Source organism: Sceloporus occidentalis, unplaced genomic scaffold (assembly GCF_023333645.1).
Source record: "Sceloporus occidentalis isolate IW3139 unplaced genomic scaffold, rSceOcc1.0.p SCAF_3, whole genome shotgun sequence".
Classification (NCBI taxonomy): domain Eukaryota; kingdom Metazoa; phylum Chordata; class Lepidosauria; order Squamata; family Phrynosomatidae; genus Sceloporus; species Sceloporus occidentalis.
Genome location: NW_028316983.1, coordinates 125,024,533 through 125,046,068, shown reverse-complemented (window position 1 = coordinate 125,046,068; position 21,536 = coordinate 125,024,533). Strand labels below are relative to the sequence as shown.

At 41.0% G+C, this 21,536-nt stretch overlaps 1 protein-coding gene across 2 annotated transcripts in view; it reads right to left on the bottom strand.

Moving 5' to 3' along the window:
- LOC149316706 (carboxyl-terminal PDZ ligand of neuronal nitric oxide synthase protein-like) overlaps window positions 1-21,536 on the bottom strand; it is a 100,614-nt gene that overhangs the window by 39,122 nt on the left and 39,956 nt on the right. Inside the window, exons 3-9 of one of the 2 annotated variants that reach the window (XM_089516074.1) lie at window positions 21,034-21,129; window positions 12,947-13,005; window positions 11,368-11,476; window positions 9,656-9,797; window positions 9,100-9,260; window positions 6,719-6,880; window positions 5,558-5,723 (exon numbers count right to left, since the gene is read on the bottom strand). In XM_089516074.1, coding sequence (XP_089372200.1) covers window positions 5,558-5,723; window positions 6,719-6,880; window positions 9,100-9,260; window positions 9,656-9,797; window positions 11,368-11,476; window positions 12,947-13,005; window positions 21,034-21,129 — 895 coding nt within the window. Of the gene's footprint in view, window positions 1-5,557; window positions 5,724-6,718; window positions 6,881-9,099; window positions 9,261-9,655; window positions 9,798-11,367; window positions 11,477-12,946; window positions 13,019-21,033; window positions 21,130-21,536 lie in introns of those variants that run through there. The other variant, XM_089516075.1, reaches the window with a different exon arrangement.

The following is a 21,536-nucleotide window of genomic DNA, read 5'->3' as shown; positions in this document are numbered from 1 at the left end:
CATAGAATCATAAAAGCATAGAGTTGGAAGAGACCACAAGGGCCATCCAGTCCAACCACATGCCATGCAGGAACGCACAATCAAAGTATGCTGCATAATAGAACTTATCAAAGAATTTCAAAGGAAAATCAGTCTGTGCTTTATAAACCAGAGCAAAACGTTTGACTACATAGGTCACAAAAGACTACAGATTGCTCTTAAAGAAATGGGTGTGCCACAACATTTGATTGTCCTGATGCATAACCTGTACTCAGGACAAGAAACTACTGTTAGGACAGAATATGGAGAAATTGAATGGCTTCTAATTGACAAAGGAGTAAGGATACATTTTACAATTCTATCTATTTAACTTTAAGGTTTAACATATCATATGTAAAACAGGATTAGATTAAGAGAAGGAGACATGAAAACTGGAGGAATAAACATCAGCAATCTAAGGTATTCAGATGACACTATATTACTAGTTGAAAGCAACGAAGACTTGGAGTGACTACTGAAGAAAGTCAAGGTAGAAAGTGCACAGGCAGGTTAAAACAAAAATAATGACTGCAGATGATTTGCATAATTTCTTTCTTTTTAAAATAATTTTATTTGACATTAAAATTACATAACATATAAACATAACAACACAATAACATTACACATCACATTACCCCCTTAAACAAACACCCCACCACCTAGACAACAAAGTCTTTCTTATCTCTTGGTATTTTCTGGCTTTATTTTCTACAAACCCACATCAAATTTTGAAACCTTTAAAGCTCAGCTCCATATTTATAGTCCAAGCTCTTATTTGTTTATGCAATCATCATTAATTTAAACACAATTTACCCCCAGTACAAAAGTTGGACCCCACTCCTTCCTCAAATTACCAAATTAATCATTGTTCTAACATTTTCTTTAATCATTCTGTTCATCAAGAAGCCTGCCTGATATTTGTGAATCCATTGTATTAGAATCTTTAGACATTCTACCATTATTAATGCGAACAATTTATACAGTGCACCCTCCCCTTACGTGGGGATCCATTCCGGATCCCTCCATGTAAGGTGAAATCAGTGTATGCTGAAGCCCCATATTTCAGAAGATGGATTATAAATTTAAAGGTTGGACTTTAAGACTCTAGGTTGTCAATTACCCAGAAGACCCAAATGGGTTATAAAGATGTTTTAACTGTTGTTCAATTTATGTTAATAAATTAGATACCGTTTAGATTAAATAATAATATCAGATTAAATTATTATTATTATTCACCTTTATTTATAAAGCACTGTAAATTTACACAGAGCTGTACATACAATCTTTATAATTGATAATGAAATGATAATGTTTATTGTGATGGATAATTTACTTTGAATTGTGTTTATTCCTACGGTTAAGGCTAATTGTTTAAGTTCAAAATGTTCTAATGGTATTAAATCCCAGGTGAGGATAAATATAAAAGATGCAAAATATTCTTTGAGGGGGCAGAATGTCAGAACCCTAATGTAAAATTGGGATTCTTCCATAAGTTGTTGTTGATTGATTAGATTCTTTCATATTTGCGATTGAGAAATATGGAAGAATCTGGAATGTAGATAATGGTAAATTCAATCAGGAATGTATATAATTGTATATTTGGGATAAGGTGACAGATGGAGAAGACAACTAACACTGGCTAAAGGGTTAATCCTTGGCGTGACGATAAGGGGGGAAAGGAATGTAGTGGAGAGGAATCGGACAGCTTTGGCAGTTCTCAGCCTTGAAAGAGCTGCAACCTTTTTGGTCAATCACAATGTTAGGCCAGTCTGATGGGATAGCTAGATGGGAAAAGGTTGTTAGAATGGATATCAATATGTGGCCTTTGAAGTTATTCCACTTAAACATTAGGAGCAACTTCCTGACAATAAGAGCTGGTCAACAGTGGAATATGCTCCCTCGGAGAGTGGTGGAGTCTCCTTCTTTGGAGATCCTTAAACAGAGGCTGAATGGCCATCTGTCAGGGGTGCTCTGACTGTGAGTTCCTGCATGGAAGGGGGTTACACTTTATGTCCCTTGTGGTCTCTTTCAATTCTATGATTCCATGATTCAATGATCTCACCAGGCACCAGTGACATAATCATAGGTCATTCTTTGCAGTCAGAAGAGCTAGAAAACTAATATTCTAAGGAGCGAGGAAGTAGCCAAATTTCATGCTTCTAAGATACAATGCAAATAAAAATAAAGTCAGAGCCACAGATATGGAAGTGACAATCATTACTATAAAGAAAAACTTCATTCATGACTGTGACATGTGAGGAAGAAAACATCTTTAGCACTTTTCCAGAAAAGATGTCCAGCAGTTTTATTTCTAATTTCAGGATTCAAAGGCATTTACCCTCTCTCCCTGTAGATGCGCACCCCTGAAGTCATACGTCTTGACCACTGACCTCATTTTTGAATGTGTTCCAACCTAGTGTCCATTTTGTTGTTGGAGCCATTGTCATCAAATGGCAGGTCCTCGAACACCAACTGATCCTGCTCAGTAAGCAATGCATGCATGTGGAGTGCCATTGCCCCAAACATTGCCTGGCTACCACAATCTGCAATGTGCCTTAAAGTAATGATTTACTGGCCTTCTGGCTGATGAACTTCAGAACAGATCATGGATGCCACTCTCCTGTCTTCATCATTCAACTTGTAAATGCTGGGGGTAAATTTTTCAAACAACAGCTAATGGCAGGTCCATAGAGACCAAGTAATTAGAGATTTTGCAGAGAAAGTCAGAGAAGGAGTAATTTCCTGCCTATTAAATTGAGCTTTTTTCTTTCCTTGTTGGCAGGAGTAGAGTGGAGCAGCAAGAGGTCTGGGACTGAACAGCGTTGACAGTTATGGAATTGGGTTTACAATGTCAACCTAGCCAGGTCATATCTGAGTCTTGTACTCTATAGATGTTCTCGGTTTTTGTTGCAGTAGCTGGAATGGAGGATGGTGTTGCCCAAGATTTGTAGATCATGTGAGCAAGATAATACAACATAAGCAGAGCAGTAGGGAATGGTGGCTTGAAATTGAATCTGATAGATTATCTATCTGAGATTGTGGCTGAACTACAGATAAAACAAGGCATTTTGCCATCCACATCATCTAATTCATGGACACCTTTACATCGTATATCAGAGAGGATGGATCCAGGGCACCAAGAGCGACTACAGAAGACTTTGATGCAAGAACTGTGACTGAATCAGAATCTCAACCTGTATCTGACATGACAGTGGCAGAAGTAGACTGTTTTAGAAGCTGTGCGGAGGCAGTGGAATTGATAGCAAGATTCAGTTTAGAAGCAGGAACCTGTTTGGCAGTATCTTACTGTGCCCCTGAAGAGACTTAGTCCTTCTGTTTTGCTGGAGGCCTATCTTGGTCTGCATACCCTAAGCCTTGTACTGTGGAGTGGTGCCAACAGCAGATACAGTGTAGTTGTGACATCTATGTTGAGGGTGACTATGCATTTTGTAAATGTGGTGCCTAGCTTCAACTTCATAAAAGTAGGTGTAATCTTGCCAATACTAACTGTCATAAGTGGGGGAATTGCTGTAAATAGAATGGGATTCTGTGATTAAGAGCTTACAGTGCCACGGAACCTCTAGTATTTAAGAGGTCAATGGATACGCTGATGATGATGATGACAGTATTGGGAATGAGATCTGCAAGTCAAACCAGAATAGTAACTAGAGTATGATCTCAAGGCTAACTGAGATCGGGATCAATAAGACTGCTGAGATTTACAAGAGATGGATCAGTGTTTTCTGGCTGAAGTTGGAGGGTTTGACAGAGGCAGGGAATCATAGAATCATAGAGTTTGAAGAGACCACAAGGGCCATCCAGTCCAACCCCCTGCCATGCAGGAAATCTCAATCAAAGCATCCCCAACAAATGGCCATCCAGCCTCTGCTTAAAGACCTCCAAAGAAGGAGACTCCGCCACATTCCGAGGGAGTGCTTTCCACTGTTGAACAGCCCTTACTGTCCAGGGAAGCTGGAGATGGCATAATAAATTGATCCTGTCTCAACAGAGTCATTGAGACAGTTACTCTAACAATTGGTGAAGAGTCTAGGAACTCTCATTCAGAGTCACTGCAGTTGGAATGGACCAACTACTAAATCCTGAACAGCACATGCCAGTGAGGCTTTCTGGGAATCTTCTCAGATTGAAGGTGCCTTGTATGAGAAGTCTCTTCTGGTATAGTAGTATCAGATAAGAATGGAGCAGATGGTTCGCCTCAGGGTGGAGACTGAGATTGATGATGTTCCTTGTCCTCTGAACATTTTTTCTTTTTGTGCTTCTTTGCCAACTCCAGCTTGAAAGACTTTCCTGATGACAGAGGATGAGTACAAGTTACTCAAGTATCAGAGCTCGCACAAGCAGTCTTGGGTACAGCAGTGATGATATAAGCAGTGACTGTTTACCTCCACATCAAGTAGCCGTAGAAACAGATGGGATCGAAGCATTTAGTGTCAACACCAACAGCCATTGACATTGATGGATGCTCTGACTTTGCAGTGGTGTCCATTCTAGTAGACATGGGTGCCCACATTGGAGTCGGATTCTGAAGGGCACATTCGTAAAAGAGTATCTTTAATCGCAACTCCCTATTATTCCATGCCTGTATAGTGAAGTCTACAAGCAGAGACTACATGCACCCTACTCAAATAGCTCAGTCACCTCGAATATCCATCCCAGCCAGGAAGCTTGGAGCCACAAGAAATACAGAAAGAAACGATACCAGGGAGAAGTCCAAGCTCCAAGGGCAAGTATGACTTCGACTGCTAAATGCTAGAGAAAAGAATCTGGTACAGCAAAGCTGGTATCTAAGACATCAAAGGCCAAGTCAAAATTGAAAGCAAAGCAACAGTTCTACATGGTTCCACTACATGGTTCCACTGCAGCAGAAGATAAAAAGGAATTGGCATTTTCTGTGGGAAGCCCCTTATACAGGGTTGCTGAAAGTGGGCAAGGCTATCACCAAAATGTTTTTACTAGATTCTAGACAGTTTCAAAAGGTGCTCTTTGGAGCACAATCCATTTGTGTGAGACACAGAGAATACATCACCATTTACTGCTCTGTAACATGGCAATATGAACATATACATCTGATTCACACTGAATCAAACCCTTGCTTCATGAAGCTCAGTGCAGCTTAGGCACCATAAGGACAGGCCAAAATAAAGCTGTTTCAGGTCACTTTGGAGGTATGTTGTTTAAATGATGCATGCATCCTAAGAGTTTGGACGCTGCACCAAAGCTGCGCGCCAGTCCTTAGGATTATTGGATTGTGTACATGTTGCTTTTGTTTTGTGTTTTTATTAATGGCCTATAAATGCTGAGCAATTAAAAAAAATCCTACATATCAATATTTTGATCCTATCCATCAATGAATCATAAACAGATAAAGATTTATACTCCCATTAGTGTTCTGCTTCCATCATGTCATTGTGAGAGTGAATACAAAGTTTGAAAGGCAACTAAAACTGTAAAATGAAAGGAATTCTATAAATTAAGAACAGAAGGAGCTGAATAAAAATTATGGAAAGGAAGCTCTTACTGGTACTGGTTCTCAACAGCTTTGCCTCTAGTTCTTGCACCTGCTTCACCAAGAGTGAGATATGCTGAAGGAGGTCCTTATTCTGCAGCAGGAGCTGATGTACTCGGGCCTGGGCCTCAAGGCGGGCAGCTGCCTCTGATGCCAGTTGATCCTTCAGCAAATGCACCTGTAGGATAGAAATGAGAAAGAGCCTTGGGTAAAGCCCCAGATCTGGCAGTATCTATTCCCTGATGTATGTGCTACTGGTAATTTTACTTAATAGTCTCAGCAAAAGTGAATTTTCTCACTGTTGCTCAGGGGAAAAAACATGATGTAGACTGAATGTTGACAGAAAAATAATGGGTATAACCTAGAGTTTCCCAATCTGATGCCTTCCAAGAGTTTTCAACTACTACAACTTCGATTGGCCATAACTATTCACTTTGTTGGGTGGGGATGATAGGATTTTCAGTCCAAAACATCTGGAGTTCTCCAAAACAGGTAAGGCTTCAGTTATTAATCCTAAATAAGGTTTTGCAAGCAGATAGTGAATTGTCAATGAATACTGTGAGTAACCAAGGAGAGGGTAAATTAGAAGTAAAGATTAATACTACCACCTGGAATGGTGATGAGGCCACAAGTAGATCAAAGAAGCAGTTGGAGAAGGAAGACCTAGAGTGGAGAGGGAATGGTTTGGAACAGAGTAGGAGAGCTGGTTGACATAGGTTTTCTGGTGAGATTGAAAATTGACAGATATGTTGAAATTACCAAGGACAGTCTATAGAGATAAACAGCTGGAGATCAAAAACAAAGTGCTAAGAAATCCCAGTGTATGAAGAATGAGGAGCTTTCCCTGGGTGGAAAAAGTGAGCAAGCAATTTAGAACACAGGGGAAAAACAAACAAATGGAGAAGTGAGTTCTAAAATGGAGCTCCATCATATTCACCAGATACCCAAGTTTCCTAAAATTTTTGTAAGCTTCAGGCCTAAGTGACAAAGAATACTCTTGGAGGCAAACCAAGGCTGTTCCAAGGCTCTTCGATTTTAATTCCTTGCAGGATCTCAGCAAAAAGGCAGAGAGACTGGGAACTCAGAAGGTCTCCTTTTCACATATTGGCTCTGCTCAGGCAATCAATGTTATGATTTCTCTGTATCCCCCACTCCTGCAAAATGGATAGTAACCTGGGCTACAGCAACTTGAGTTTGTTCCTGCTGCTGCTGCAAGAGCTGTTGCAGAAATTGCATTTGATGGTGAGTAGACAGAGGGACTGCTTCAGGCAACTGGGCAGAAGGAAGCAGCATCTTCGGAGAAGCCATTAGGATATTCTCTTTATGAATCAAACTCTGAAAAATACAAATAGATATAGGGATTAAAAAGATATTCCCTCTCTCTCTCCTACACACACACACACACACCCCAGAAGCTTAATTGACTGGGCATAAGTGACTGGGCATAAGTGTGTTATTGCAGATTGATGGGTTATTCTATTGGTGATGTTGGAAAAAGAAAAGATTGTTTATCAGTAGGCCTGAGATAATGAGTAAATGGGAAAGAAGTATAACTGTAGATTACCAGGGTTGTTCTACTGGGATGGAGGAGAGAAAGAGGGGTGAGTCCTGTAAAGACTGGATGTTTTGAGTCGCTGACAAATGGTATGAAGGCTTTTGTAATGGGTGAATTGTTTGAATACCAAGTATACTGGGTAACAGAGGAAAAATTCAGTCTTGACAACTATGTACTGTGATCTATTCTGCTTATTGAATAAAGCTTTTCTGACTCTACTGAAGGTCTGTGTTCCTGGAACAGAGTTAGCCTGTACATTATAGATATTCCATAAGGAGCTTTTCAGTAGAGCCCATCCTTGGCATCCTGTGGGTACTACTTTCCCAAACATCAAAGATGACCCTACACATCCTGTATTCACAGGAGTTGACATCATATAGCAGGAAGGAGTTAAAATACAAAGAAATTCCAAACTTTACCTAGGAAAGGAGGTCACACATGTTCTCCAGGCGACATCTTTATAGCCTATGGTCATATAATTGCAGTAGGCAGGCAAAGCAGAGTGATAACTTCCTGTCTCCTTATCATCTTGTCCCATCAAAAATAGAAGCAGCCTCAATCATGATTTTGCAGAGAGGGACAAGATCCAGGAGGATAGTATCTTGGGGCCCAAACAGACAGGCCAAAATAAAGCTGCTTCAGGTCACTTTGGAAGTATGCTGTTTAATGACACATGCATCTTAAGAGGCCAGAAGCTGCACCAAAGCTGCACTCCAGTCCTTAGGACTGGAATGTGGCTTTGGTACAGTCTCCGGCCTCTTAGGACGCATGCATCATTTAAATAGCATACCTCCAAAGTGACCTGAAGCAGTTTTATTTTGGCCTGTCTGTTCGGGCCCTTGGTCTTGCTAGTTAGGAGATGGCTCTTACAGTTTGATAGGAAAGCCCTTATGATTTGATAGAAAAGCCCTTTAATTCAACTGCTTCGTACTAATTTGAGGCGTGGACAAAAAAGAGATTGTCTGGTGGTGTGATGAGCTGGGGCTTTTCTTTATCATCTGGCCTTATGAAGTAGTCCATTTAGTTTTACCTGCCTTTGGGAAGGGGGCCCTTATCAGGCATAATTTTTAAATTTATATTTATATTTCCTGCCTCTGCCTGCGGATTGAGGTGGGATTACAGCAAAAATTTCAACAATACAAAATGCAAATACAATGTTATCTAAAAATACAAACTATAAAACGGTCAGCAATACTGCTACCAATCATTAAAATGTCCAATCGTCGTCTGTTCCCATACTATTGAGTCGGAAGTGGGGGTGTTCTTTAAGATCAATTATAGCAGATCAAATGGACAGGCCTGCCAGAAGAGATCCGTCTTAAGTGCCTGCTTAAAGGCTTCCAGTGTAGTAATAAGGCAGATCTCTTTCGTCAAGTTGTTCCATAGTTCAGGGCTGCGGCTGTGAAAGCTTTATGGGAAGTTGTAACTAATCTGGTTTTCATGTATCCCAGTAGTAATGTGGTGGTCAGGGAGTTATTGGAAGTGTCTGGTGTATGGCCTGCCAAGGACCAACTGAAATCCTTTGTTACCCTCCTCAGGTGTGGAGAGGATGCTTTCTCATCGCAATCACTGAGGTAATGGAGAACTAAAGGACACAGGACCATTGTCATGGACCAGGTAGCAAAATGTCTCAAGTCACCCTCCTTGGAACACCAGGAACATAGACAGAAGTTCAGTATACAGCACAACAGAATTTCCTTTGGGGAAACTTCATGAAGCAGTTTTTTGTCACACTTAAGACAAAGAAAACCACCACCATCACCCTGATCAACTGGTGAACTTAAGCTATTCCTACAAGGTGTCCCAGAGTTTGTGCAGGTTGGTCCATTTGATTGAGTAGCCCTGAGCCTTCAGCTCTGAAGGTGTCTCCTTCCTGCATGCTTTCTCTGAGCTGTATGAGTAATGGATTTAATTACCTCCTCTTTTCCAGACACTTAATTCAATGAATTGGCAAGCCACAAATATTCCCTGCTCATTCTTCCCCAAATATGGAAAGTACCTTGGTGGAAAGCAGTCCAGGGGACTCTGTATCAACAGCATCAAGATCCGTCACCCCCCTGTTGAACTCCAAGTGGTTGTTCCCTGGAAGTCCAATGTCCACAGCATCAATGTCTGTTTCCTCAGCAGTGCTGACAGGCTCAGCTACGGGTGGGCCATGAGCTGTGAGAGATTAAGAACTCTTGTTGATGGAGAAAACCAAGGCAGTCTCTCACGTCTTATGTATTAAGTAGGATAGTAGTGTCTCAGTGTGGCCAGTATGTGAAGAGAGGAGGAAGTGGTGGTTCGGCACACAAGCTGTGTCAGATGAATGGGAGCATTTTTCAGCTTTCTACAGGCTGCCGTTATTAGCACATGGATGGAGTCAGCAGTTTCCCAAGCCCCTCTCTCATGTTGTACACCGCTTTGATTGTGGTAACAAAAAGCGGGATATAAATTAAGGTTTTATTTATTTATTATTATTATGTCAATCAATGCTTTCTTCAAAATCTTAGCAAGACTAACCTATTAATGCAACAGAAACCACCGCTCCAGACCTGTCCATCTTTTCTATATACCTGATGCCTCCAAGTCCTCACTGTCCTTCTCACTTTGGTTGTCCTCTTGACCATCAGCATTCTGCTGAGTGTGCTGCAGGCTCAGCTTGTGACAGACCTCAAATGCTTGCCCCACAGTTCGGACAATGCGCATGGCCTGGCTCTACAGAAAGGACAGAGAATGAGAGAGACAAAAGTGCATAACTCCCACTGTACAGAGAACTGGGCTCTTGTGAGACAGAGCCTCATGCCTGCAACATGTTCAAGTGTACATGCTGTACGCTACATAGAATATCAGGGATTTAAGTCCAAACAGGAGTGGTACAGAAGTCACTGATAAGGCGTATATGGACCTGTTATCTCAGAAAATCTGTATGGTGCACATGAATCCAAGTTGCCATCCCTTCCCATACTCCTTGGAAGCACTTGCTTTCTACAGTCTCTGATGCTCTTCATGGCATGTTGGCTCTGAAATGGCTTCCTTGCAAGGCAAATATTAATACCAGAAAGATTCACATTTCATTAGTCAATATTCAGCAGAATCACTGAACCACTGGAATAGTCTCAATAGGCGAGTGATTGGCTTTCTTTCCTAGGAATGCAATTCTTTGTCCTGGCTACTATATATCCAACTTTATCTTATGTGGCAGCTTTTGGTATTCCAAAATTAGAGAAGGCAAGATAAAGAGGATGTCTAGAAGAAGCCCTTTGCTGGTCTGGCCAGAATCATTTGATACAAACAGTACCAGCTAACTGGTATTTAAAACAAATCCAATCTTCCTACTTCCTGCTTTCTGGAAATATACCCAAGAGTCAATCAGCTGGAATGTGCACAGAAAACTGTATTTCCTGTGCACATTCCAGGCTGACTCAGACTTGCAGAAATAACCTGGATGATTGGTTGGTTTCAGTTTCCCTCTTGTTAGATGTCCCCCTGCATAAAAGATACAACTTTTTTCTTCACCTAGATAGCCAAGAAACTACACAGCTATGCTCAGAGACCCCTTCTCCTGAAAGCCATTTTTGTGAGTTACTGTTAGGTAATAAAAGTTTGGTTAAATTAATTAGTTTATTTTATTGATTGATTTTATTTTAAGAGTGACTGGCTATTTATGAATTTATTTCTGCTTGGTTCTTTAATATTTAATAATAGGAGTTGATTTGATTGGCCATACCTAGCCAGGGAGTTGGAAAGGTGGGTTTTATGCATTTATCAATGGATTTCTGATTATCTCAAGGGAAGGAATGAAGGTAGCCTGGGAAAAGGCAATTTTTCCATAGCCAGGAACTCTCTCTTTCTTGAGATTAGGGGAGAGTGTTCTCCCCATCCTATATGCTTCAGACATTGTCATTCTTGACTTGGTCACATCCACATTATATTACTGCACTGCACCAACCTCTTAAAAGCACTTTGAAGCTTCAGGTGGTACAAATTGCAGTCCTCAATCTGTTGTATAGGCCCAGGTTTTCAGAGCATATTCATGCTGTTTTACAACATCTTTATGGTCTCCTTGTTTCTCCACTATGCTGTTTCTCCACTATGTTTGAGGGAAGTAACTGTATTTCCTGCACGCCAGTCCTGGTTCTCCTCTAGGTAGACTTCAAGTCCCCCTTTGACTTGAAACATAGACAAGCAAACCTCACAGGATACAAGGGGGATACTCAGTGTACTATACAGACATAAGAGCTTTTCAGGGTTGTACCTTGTTCAGTCATGTCAGCTTGCAGCTTACCTTCTTTTTAGACTTGAAGACATTGCAGCGGAAGATATTGCTGGAGCCATCTCTGGCAATGTAACTGAAGATCTTCAGGTCCTGGGAATCGTGGGACACATAAAATATCCTGCAGGAACAGCACAACTGTATGTGTATGTGTGGGAAACAGAGTTTGCCACTGTCTAAACCAATTGGCTCACAGTGACCCCCTACAACTCAATTTTTTGTAATTAAAAAAAATTACTCTCTGCCCCCTACATTTAGGGGGCATGGGTTTTTTAACACCCTCAGAAGTGTTTTAGGTTACCTTCCCTCCATCGCTTCAGCAGAAAGTAAGGCAGTCTGGGGCTAAAAGAGCTTGGGGGAAGAACATGGTGAAATTGCACCTATGCACCCTAAGAAACATTAGGATATATTTGGAGACAAATTCCCCCCAACAATTTTCTTCCAATTTTGCCCCCTCCCATACCTCTGCGGAGGACAAAAAAGCCTCGTAACCTCCAAGAGTTGCCTATCTCTGGTCTAAGAGGAAAACCAGGCATGTCCAAGGAATTTCCTACTTTTTGAATTGTTATTTTGAGGGTGGGGAGGTTTGAATGTTAGGACATAAGCCAAACGTGATATCCACCTCGTTCTATGGGAATCCGACTTCTATAGGAATGCAAAGGCACATTCATAAGTCACCTTAAGTCATTTAAGGTGACTTATGAATGTGCCTTTGCATTCCTATAGAAGTCCGATTCCCATAGAACGAGGTGTATGGGGTCTACATTTGCTATTTTTGTCACAGCAAATGCTCTACTTTAATGCCCCAGAAACAGTCCAGGTCCCTCAAGGCTGTACTTCTATGGGAGGAATATTATAGCTCCCAGCATCTGATAAGCTCAGAAAATAAATGTATACATAGACATCCAATTGTTAATGATCAAGTGTCATGGTCTCCAACTGGCCCTTGTGAATGTCGACAAGCAATACAGTACCACTTTCCTCATGCTTATACTATGCTGTGAGTTTTTTTTTAAAGAAATCAAGTCCCCTTCTGTTGCAAGCTCCTGCACTGTGCAAAAATATAGAGAACACTCTTCCCTTTCAACAAAAGTCTGTTTGCCATTTTATCTACTGAATTCTTTGAAAATTAGTTGGGTTCATTTAAGACTGTGTAGCCTTCCTTCTCCAATGAATCTTGCATCTCCCCTGGTTACTTTTTTTAAGGCTCAAAAGATAATACAATGCCTTTCTCCCAGCCTTTAATTTGTAGAATGAATATCATACTCTCATCTTTAAACCGGGACTATACACCACCAAGCACCAGCTAAAAATGTCTTTGGCATGGATCAATGATGTATTCAGTACATGTAATCACTGATTACAGATATATGTGAAGGACTTTAGCCCATCCAGAATCTGTATCCAGTCCAAGATGAATCAAGCATTATTTCTGCAGTGTATGATTGAAAAGTCTCCCTTTCCTATCCCCTCTCCCTTTGAATCACTCTTCAAAAGCCTCGTCTCTGGTTCATATACAATCTGCTAATGTTTAACTCTGCTTCCTACCAGAGGCCAACTCTGTCAACAGTGCCACTCCTTCTCTGCTCACCTGTAGATTGGGTCGTGCATCACCAGTAGTTTGCTCTCATCCCAGTCCCACTCTTTCTTCTGCAAAAGAGATCTGCGTATAAGCAGGACAGATGCCTCACAGAGTGGTACAACAATTACCAAAAAAAAGGGAGGGGGGATAGCAACCAAAGAAGGTTTTCTGAAGTGATAATCTTTGACACATTAGGAACCTTCTCTCCAAGGTTCCACTCTGCGGATCCGTGTGTTTTCATTACTAAATTTTCCTGATTGCCTTAGAGCAACTTTCTATTATCAGGATGAAGAGGTGCAGGCTGTCTTGTCAAAACAATTGTTCAAAAGAAAATGGACTAATTTCTTAATCAATTCTGCATTCTGTAGCTGTTAGGAGTTGGCAGTCATTATGTGGCAGTTAGAAGTTGGCACTCATGTGAATTCAAGCAAGAGCATAATATTACTTAAAGAAGGATATAACTAATAAACATGGAACACAATTTTTGAAAACAGTTATTTCTCTTGTCCTTGAATAAAAATGGCTGTGGGCATTAAAGGTTAGACAAAACAAGAAGACATAGCCCAAAGTTGATCACTGCACTTTCAGAATTCTGAATCCCCAGTTCAGTGCCTATAGGCCAGTGATGGCGAACCTATGGCACGCATGCGAGAGGTGGCACTCAGAGCCCTCTCTGTGGGCACATGCGCCGTCGCCTCAGCACAGAGTTTTTTACTAGAAAGCCAATGGAACATGGCACTTTGCAATTAATAAGTGGGTTTTGGATTGCAGTTTGGGCACTTGGCCTCGAAAAGGTTCACCATCACTGCTATAGGCTCTGCCCTCATTACATGGCATGAAAGCAAGCTGGGGAAAACACAGGGAAGAAACTAAGCCAACATAGAAAGCCATTTCATAGAATCATAGAGTTGGAAGAGACCACAAGGGCCATCCAATCCAAACTCCTGTCACGCAGGAATACACAAAGCATCCCAGACAGATTGTGTGCTTTGGTGCCATCCAGCCTCTGTTTGAAAACCTCCAAAGAAGGACACTCCACAGCACTCTGAGACAGTGTATTCCACTGTCTAATAGCTCTTACCGTCAGGAAGTTTTTCTTAATATAATCTCTTTATCTATAGTTTACCTATAGAGTGGAATCTCTTTACCTATAGTTTGAATCCACTGCTCCATGTCCTAGCCTGTGGAACAGCAGAAAACAAGCGTGCTCCAACTTCAATATGAAATCCTTTCAAATATTTAAACATGGCTATTATGTCACCTTCTCTTTTTCAGGCTAAACATACCCAGGTTCCTAACCCACTCTTCATAGGGCATGGTTTCCAGACCTTTTACCATTTTTGTCACCCTCCTCTGGACATACTCCAGCTTGTCAAAATCCCTCTTGAATTGTGGTCCCCAGAACTGGACACAATTTTGTAAGTGAGGTCTCAACAGAGAAGAATAGAATGGTACTATTACTTCTCTTGATCTAGACAGTACATTCCTATTGATGAGCCAAGGATCATATAGGCTTTTTAAGCTGCTGCATCACACTATCGACTCATGATCCATTTGCATATACTGTTCTCAAGCTGGGTGTCACACAACCTATACATGTGGATTTCATTATTTTTGTGCCTAAGTGCCTTACATTTCTCTGTGTTGAAATTCATTTTTTTAGTTTTGGCCCAGCTCTCTAATCTATTAAGGTCATTTAAAATTCTATCCTCTGGGGTATTAGCTACCCCTCTGCAAGTTTGATAAGCATGGCATCTGTTCCCTCATCCAAGTCATTGATAGAAATGTTGAATAGAACCCTGTGGCATCCCACCAGTCACGTCATTCCAAGATAAAGAGGAGCAACTGGTGAAGAAATGTGCAAGAAACATTGTGGTACTAATTTGGAATTTAAAGTGGGAGATTCAATATATCTCCCTACTAAATTTTTGAAAAGTATTCAAATTTTGAAAAATGTAACACTGAAGTTTGTTGGTCCCTTTGTTGTTAAATGTTTGGTGAACAAAGAAATGGCAGAATTGGAGCTGCTCAAGATTTACAGTACATTTATGCCCCATTTCCAATTTTAGTTTACTCAAACTGGCAGCAGAGAATAATGAGTGGCATGTTTTGGTAAAACCTCTCCCACCTATTCTGGTGTATAGTGAACAACCATTTGAAGGGGGAAAAATTGGACTCCAAATAGTTTAAAAGGAAACTCGAGTATCTTATTCAATGAAAACATTTCCCAGAAGCTCAGAATGAATGGGTGTATAGAATCACAGAATAGAATTGCAGAGTTAGAGGAGACCAAAAGGTCATCCAGTCCAACTCCCTGCCATGCAGGAATACACAATCAAAGCATCCCCGACAGATTGTTATCCACCTGTTTAAAAACCTCCAAAGAAAGAGACACCAGCAATCTCTGAGGCACTCTCTGAGGCACTGTATAGTCATAATGTAAATACTCCAATTTTGGTATATAATTATGTGTAATTTAACTGTGTAGTTGTAACATTCCCTGGTCAGTTTCCTGACAATGAAACTCTCCAGACTGGATCTATAGTTTTCTTAATAAATATTCCTGTGTTTTTACTACTGAGCCTGTGTTTCTGAACTTTGGAATCCTGCTGGATTTGACAGGCTATGCCTTGCAGTGTCATTGGTTCCCACATGAACCAAAAGGAAGGGGTAATGTCAGTGAGCTTGACTAGTTTTGTCAAACAGGCTTCTCTGTTACATCATGGATTTATAACCCAGGAAGACAACACACCTTTTTGGGCCTGCAAACTAATGTAAATATTTTATTGCAGTCACAGACCAATATATGAAAACTAGTTCAAATACAGGTACAAACATTTAAACTTTTAAAAGACCATAGAGAAGTAAAACAACATAAAATACATATTGAATACAGTAATAAAAAGGAAGGCAATGCCAGATACACATTTAGGTAACAGAGGTGGAATCCTATTAACCTAGATCATTATTGCACTATATTATACAGTATTGTACTATTGTAAACTTCATTATTGTACTAATCCTTGGAGCTAATCACTGCTCATCTCATTATTACTGCTGCTGAGCAAGTATGTTTTGGTAGGATTGATATAACAGGAAAACCTGAACCAGTACATTTATGGAGTATTGGCAGAATAAGATCAGATTGTAGATCTCTGTAGAAGAGGTATTGACCATCTCTGAGAACTGCTAGCAACATAATCCCTATGCACTTTCCTGAAGCATAGAAAACTACACCCAGGAATTTGAAGCAGGAGATCTGTTTTATCCTATGGACATCTATTATCCAGAAATGTCCTCTAGGCTTTCTGGCAAATGGCATCATTTTAGATTTTTGATAGCTGAGCAGTGGATAATCTTCTTTGCAAAAAAGAGACACTGCACTATTCTCTTTTGAAATCAATGGGTGTTCTTGAAAGAATAGCCACATCATCTGCATAAAATAGCACAGTAATGTTTCTTCAGCTAATTTGAGAGGATAGAAATTGGTGTTGTGGAGGTGGCTCACCATAAAATTGATGTAAAAATTAAACAAAAGTGGTGCCAATATGCAACCTTGCTTTACTCCCTTCTCTGTTTTTATTACCCTAGTAAGGTAGCCCTAGGGAGTGCATCTAACTTTAAGAGAACTTCCTTTATGCAACATTCTTATTAAATGGAATAATCTTCTATCGATCGAGGATGCCTCCATTTTTTTCCATAGTATAGTTTGAGATATGGAGTCAAAATCCTTTAAAAATGTGGGGTGCAGTTTAAATTTCCCAGGGTGCTAACCCTTTTAAAAGGAAACAAAAATATGCAGGTATGAAAGTCAAACTTGTTAGAGTTCAGCTTTCAACAGCAGAACAACAAAAGTGTGGGTCAAACTATTATTTTAAATCTGTCTTCCTAAAGAATAAAGACTTACTCCAAAAATAACAAACATACAGTTTGTAGTTTAAAAACAAATAATAATAACTTTAATAAATATATAAATACACAACAAACTAAATCCTATTCTAACTGGTGTTAATATAGCAGGAAGAGACTGTTAACCTCACTCAGAGGAGACTGTTACTGCATCAGAGACTGAGAGGAGACTGTATAGAATCTTGAGAGAGAGTCTGTTAAACAGCTTCCAGGATTGAGTGACAGGAGTCATATGTATAGATACAGTAGAATGAGATAGATAGAGGGAAGTTCCTGTCTATCTAAGGAGGGTAAGGAGAATGCAATAAATACTTTTTTCAAACAGAAGTCTACGAAGGCAGCATGCAAGGAGGTTATGTTACTAGAAGAATGTTTCATAAAACCATAGAGTTGGAAGAGACCACAAGGGCCATCCAGTCCATCCCCTAATGTTGTTGTGAAATCTCTTTTCCTGTAGTTTGCATCCATTGCTCTGGGTCCTAGTCTTTGAGCAGCAGAAAACAAGCTTGCTCCACCAAATATTCTGGAATGCCAGAGACGGCACTTTGAGAAAGGCATTCAAAGACAGCAACATGCCAAACCAAGGTCAGCAAATACACCATCAGAGGCAGTTCAACAAGCCGAGAGTGCAGCTGTTTGCAAAGTCAGGGGATGCTACAATTGCGGACAGCCAGGTCATCTCAAGAAGAACTGCAAGAATCCACCTGCTGCCAGAAAGAAGGAACAACACAGGTCTCCTGGGAACAGGAAGGGAGTTGTATCAGCAATGAAGAACAGTGACTGTCAAGCCCATTTCGCTGCTAAAGCCAGATACATTTGGCTTGTTGACAGTGGAGCAACCCATCATTTAGTTAAAGGAAGTCTTTGCTGAAGGACAGGAAGCCCTCATATGTAGACTCTGTGGGTTTGGCTGATGGGGTTCAAGCCAAATAAGGGACATGGGAACTGTGTACTTTCCTGGGTTTGCCAAAGACTTTGAGAATGTGTTGTGTGCCCCTGGTTGCAAAACTGTCTGGTCAGTGTATCCTCACTAACTTCAGACAGGTATGCCCTACATTTTGAGGGGGATGACTGTGTCATTACTAAAGGGGGGCAGGTTTGGGCAAAAGCATATAAGCACAATAAATTATATTTCTTAGATGACCATGCAGTGTGCTACAGTAAACAATGTGCCTTTGCACTCAAATTGTGCACACTATTTTCATAGGGTGCTGGGACACACTAGTTTCACTAGTTTGGGGAAACTGGGAAGTCTTTGTCCTGGGCTGAAATTGAATGACTGCAGGAATCATCTGGATTGTTCTGTGTGCAGCAAGATAAATCTAAATGCTTTTCCTGTTGCCAAGAAAAACAAATGCACCACCCATAAACCTTTCCAAATGGTGCATGCTGATCTGGCCAGTCCCTTCACCAAATCTGTGGGCAATAGTAGATACTGTATCTGATGGGCATTGTCGATAGGCACATCAGATACTCCTATGCTTACACACTCAGGGAAAAGAATGAGGCTGCTGCCGCATTCAAGAACTGGGTGGAGATGGTGGAAAGGGAATTTGAGTACAAGGTTGGTACTCTGGTGACAGATAGCGGTGGTGAGTTTTTGTCCCAAAGCTTGAACAATTGGATGAAACAGAAGGGCATCCGCCATAACACCACTAATGCAGCCACTCCGCAGGAAGACGGTTTGGCAGAAAGAAAGATTGGGGTGTTAAAACAGATAAAGGATTGCATGTTGCTTGATGCAGGGGCCCCAGAAGGACTTTGGGGGGAGGCAATCCTGGCTGCCTGCCACATCACTAACCGAGTTTGGAATTCTGCTGTGAAACAAAAACCCTACTTCATGTTATTTGGGAGGGCACCCAATCTCAGCTACCTAAGGGTGTTTGGGCAGTATGCCAATGTATTGGTTCCCCAACATTTCAGAAAGAACGGTGACCCCAAGTGGCGGAGATTGATGTTTGTGGGGTTTTAGGGGAATAGTTATAGGTTTTACCTGAGAAATGGCCGCATCCTGTTGTCCAGAAGTGCACATTTGGAAAAACACTCTGGGTGGGAGAAGATCCACACAAACCAAGAGGTGTTTGTGAGAATTGGACAACAAGGAGTCAGTACTGGAACTGGAGGAGTAAGAACACCAGAGGTTATGCCAGATGGTCAGCCTAGCACCTGCAGGGAACCCACAGGTACACAGACCTCACCCATCACTAATAGAAAATTAGTGAAAGTGCCATCTGCAGATGCAGAGATACAGACAAGTAGTGACAGTGAGGATGATAGGAGGTGTACAGAGATAATAATCCCCAGGAGGATTCAGGGAGTCAGAAGGCCACCTGATCTTTTTGTGGTGCAGAATGTCAAAGTGTGTACTGTTGTGGCTCATGAGCCGGAGAGCTACCAGGAGCTTCTTACCTATCCCAGGGAAGAACAGGAGAGATGGTTTGAGGCCATGGAGTGTGAGTTCTCATCCTTGGTGAATAGGGAGGTATTCGGTCAGGAGACCGAAAGGTTGTGGATTGCAAGTGGGTGTTTAAGAGGAAGGAGATGCCAGATGGAACCCACAAGTATAAGGCCAGATTGGTGGCTAGAGGATTCTCTCAGCCGTGTTTTGAGAATTTTGACAAGGCATTCTCTCCAACTGCAAAGCCAGAAAGTCTCAGATTAGTGTTAGCACTGGCTGCAAGGAAGCGCCAGATAGTTAGACATTTTGATTTTGAGACGTCTTAACTGAACACCCAGCTGGATGAGGAAGTGTATATGGAGCAAGCACCAGGGTATGATGATAACCAGTGTTTGACGAAATATATAGGTGTGTAGTACCAGGATATGAGGGAGTTAGTGCAAAACGGTGTATTAAGTTTTGTCTATATTAGTTCGGAGGACAATGTTGCAGACATCCTCACAAAGGCCCTACAGGTAGACAGATACGAGGTGCTGTCACTGCAGTTGGGAATGGCACCACGAGAGGAAGCTTAAAGCCTGAGGTACTGTGTGGAACAAGAAGGTTCATGGGAACACACATTGTTCACTTTTGGAGGGGATTGTTGGGATATAGAGTCACAAGGAAAGTGTACAATGTGGGTTTTACTAGTAACCGGGCATAAAAGGGTTACTGTGAGCCATAATGATTAGGCATTTAAACAGGAAGTGACATCAAAAAGATAGTCCGCAAGTGTTGTAAAGTACTGTAGAATGCTGCCAGTCTGAAAAGTCACTCAGGAGGGTGGCTGGATTCTTTGTGAACCAGAGGGAGAGACAAGGCCTAGCCATCTGAGAGAAGTTTACAGTGTCTCTCTGCTCATTAAGTTAACTGTTTAACTGTATTTTAGCAGGGGGGATTTTGGGATGAGATTGTATTGTTTTAATGTGTAAGCCGCCCTGGTTGTGTTGTACAAAGAGGTGGGATATAAATACATTTATTAATATTATAGAGAGTTACCTCTTCTTTCAGACAAGTCTCTAACTCACTTCCTCTCTTATAAAAAGTCAGGTCAGTGATCTATCTAGTCCAGTATTGTCAATGGCTCTTAGAGGTTTCTTCACTTATGTGGAGATACCAAGGATTAAAGTGTGTCCTTTTCCAATGAATTATACTCCTTCCTCTGAGGGAAGTTTTGGTAGCTAAAGGCAATGTCTCCAGAAATAAGTTACCTGAAAGGTGAGACAATGGATTGGGGACAATTGTATTCCATTATGCAGATGAAGATTGACTGTAGTCAATCAGTTAGATGCAGGATTGATGGTGTTTACAACTTTACAACAGTTTTTACAGGCAAATACGTGAAAAAGACTGAACTAGGAAAAATTGCACACATTAAGATATGGGACCTATGAGTATGTCTATCTGGATAAGTTTGTGTAAAAGTCCTGCACAGGAAAGAGTGTCTTTCCCCAATCAGGAGTAGTACTGTCCTGTGTGCAAAGCAACTTATAAAGAGGCTGGACAAGGCCTCTACAAGCAGCCACTGTTTGCAGTTTTCTGATTGCAGGAATATAGAAATTGAACCACTGCAGGAAAGCTGGCAGCCTCTTTTTGTATGCTCCAAAACCATCTTCAGTAATGGATTTGTCAGAAATACACTGTTTTCCAGTTATGGGTTTTTGTTAAAGAGCTAGAAAAAATAATACCTTATGTCTGTTAATAGATCTGTTATATAAAGATGATTTGGTCTATGAACTGCAGAACCCACCTTTTTCTTCTTTTTCTTCAGCACCACCTTTACGCCATCTATAGACACCATTAGATTAACCTTCTTCTTCTTTATACTTTTTGCTTTGAATTCATACTGTGGAGAGCAAAATATAATTGGTAGTAAGTCACTTTTAGAAGTGTATCACAATTAAATTGTGACAACCTGCCATCTAGTGCACATTCTCATCATCATCTCATGGTCTCTGCATGCACAGCATTATGCATGCACAGCACTGTAAGGTGGCAAGGCAGGTAGCATGGGAAACACATGTAAACATTGTGAACATCCGTGAAAGATGTGTGTGTCTGGAGAGGAAAAGCAGAAGCTCCAAGTGACCATCAGGGAGATTCACAATACCCATTATGAGATTTGTGCAAATTTAGTGTGCTGTACAGAAGGCTGATGTTTAATGACTGGTGCTAATCTGGAAGTGGGTAGCTATAATCCCATGCATTACTATATTGGTTTTACTTCACTGTATTTCTAAAGTTACCCACCCT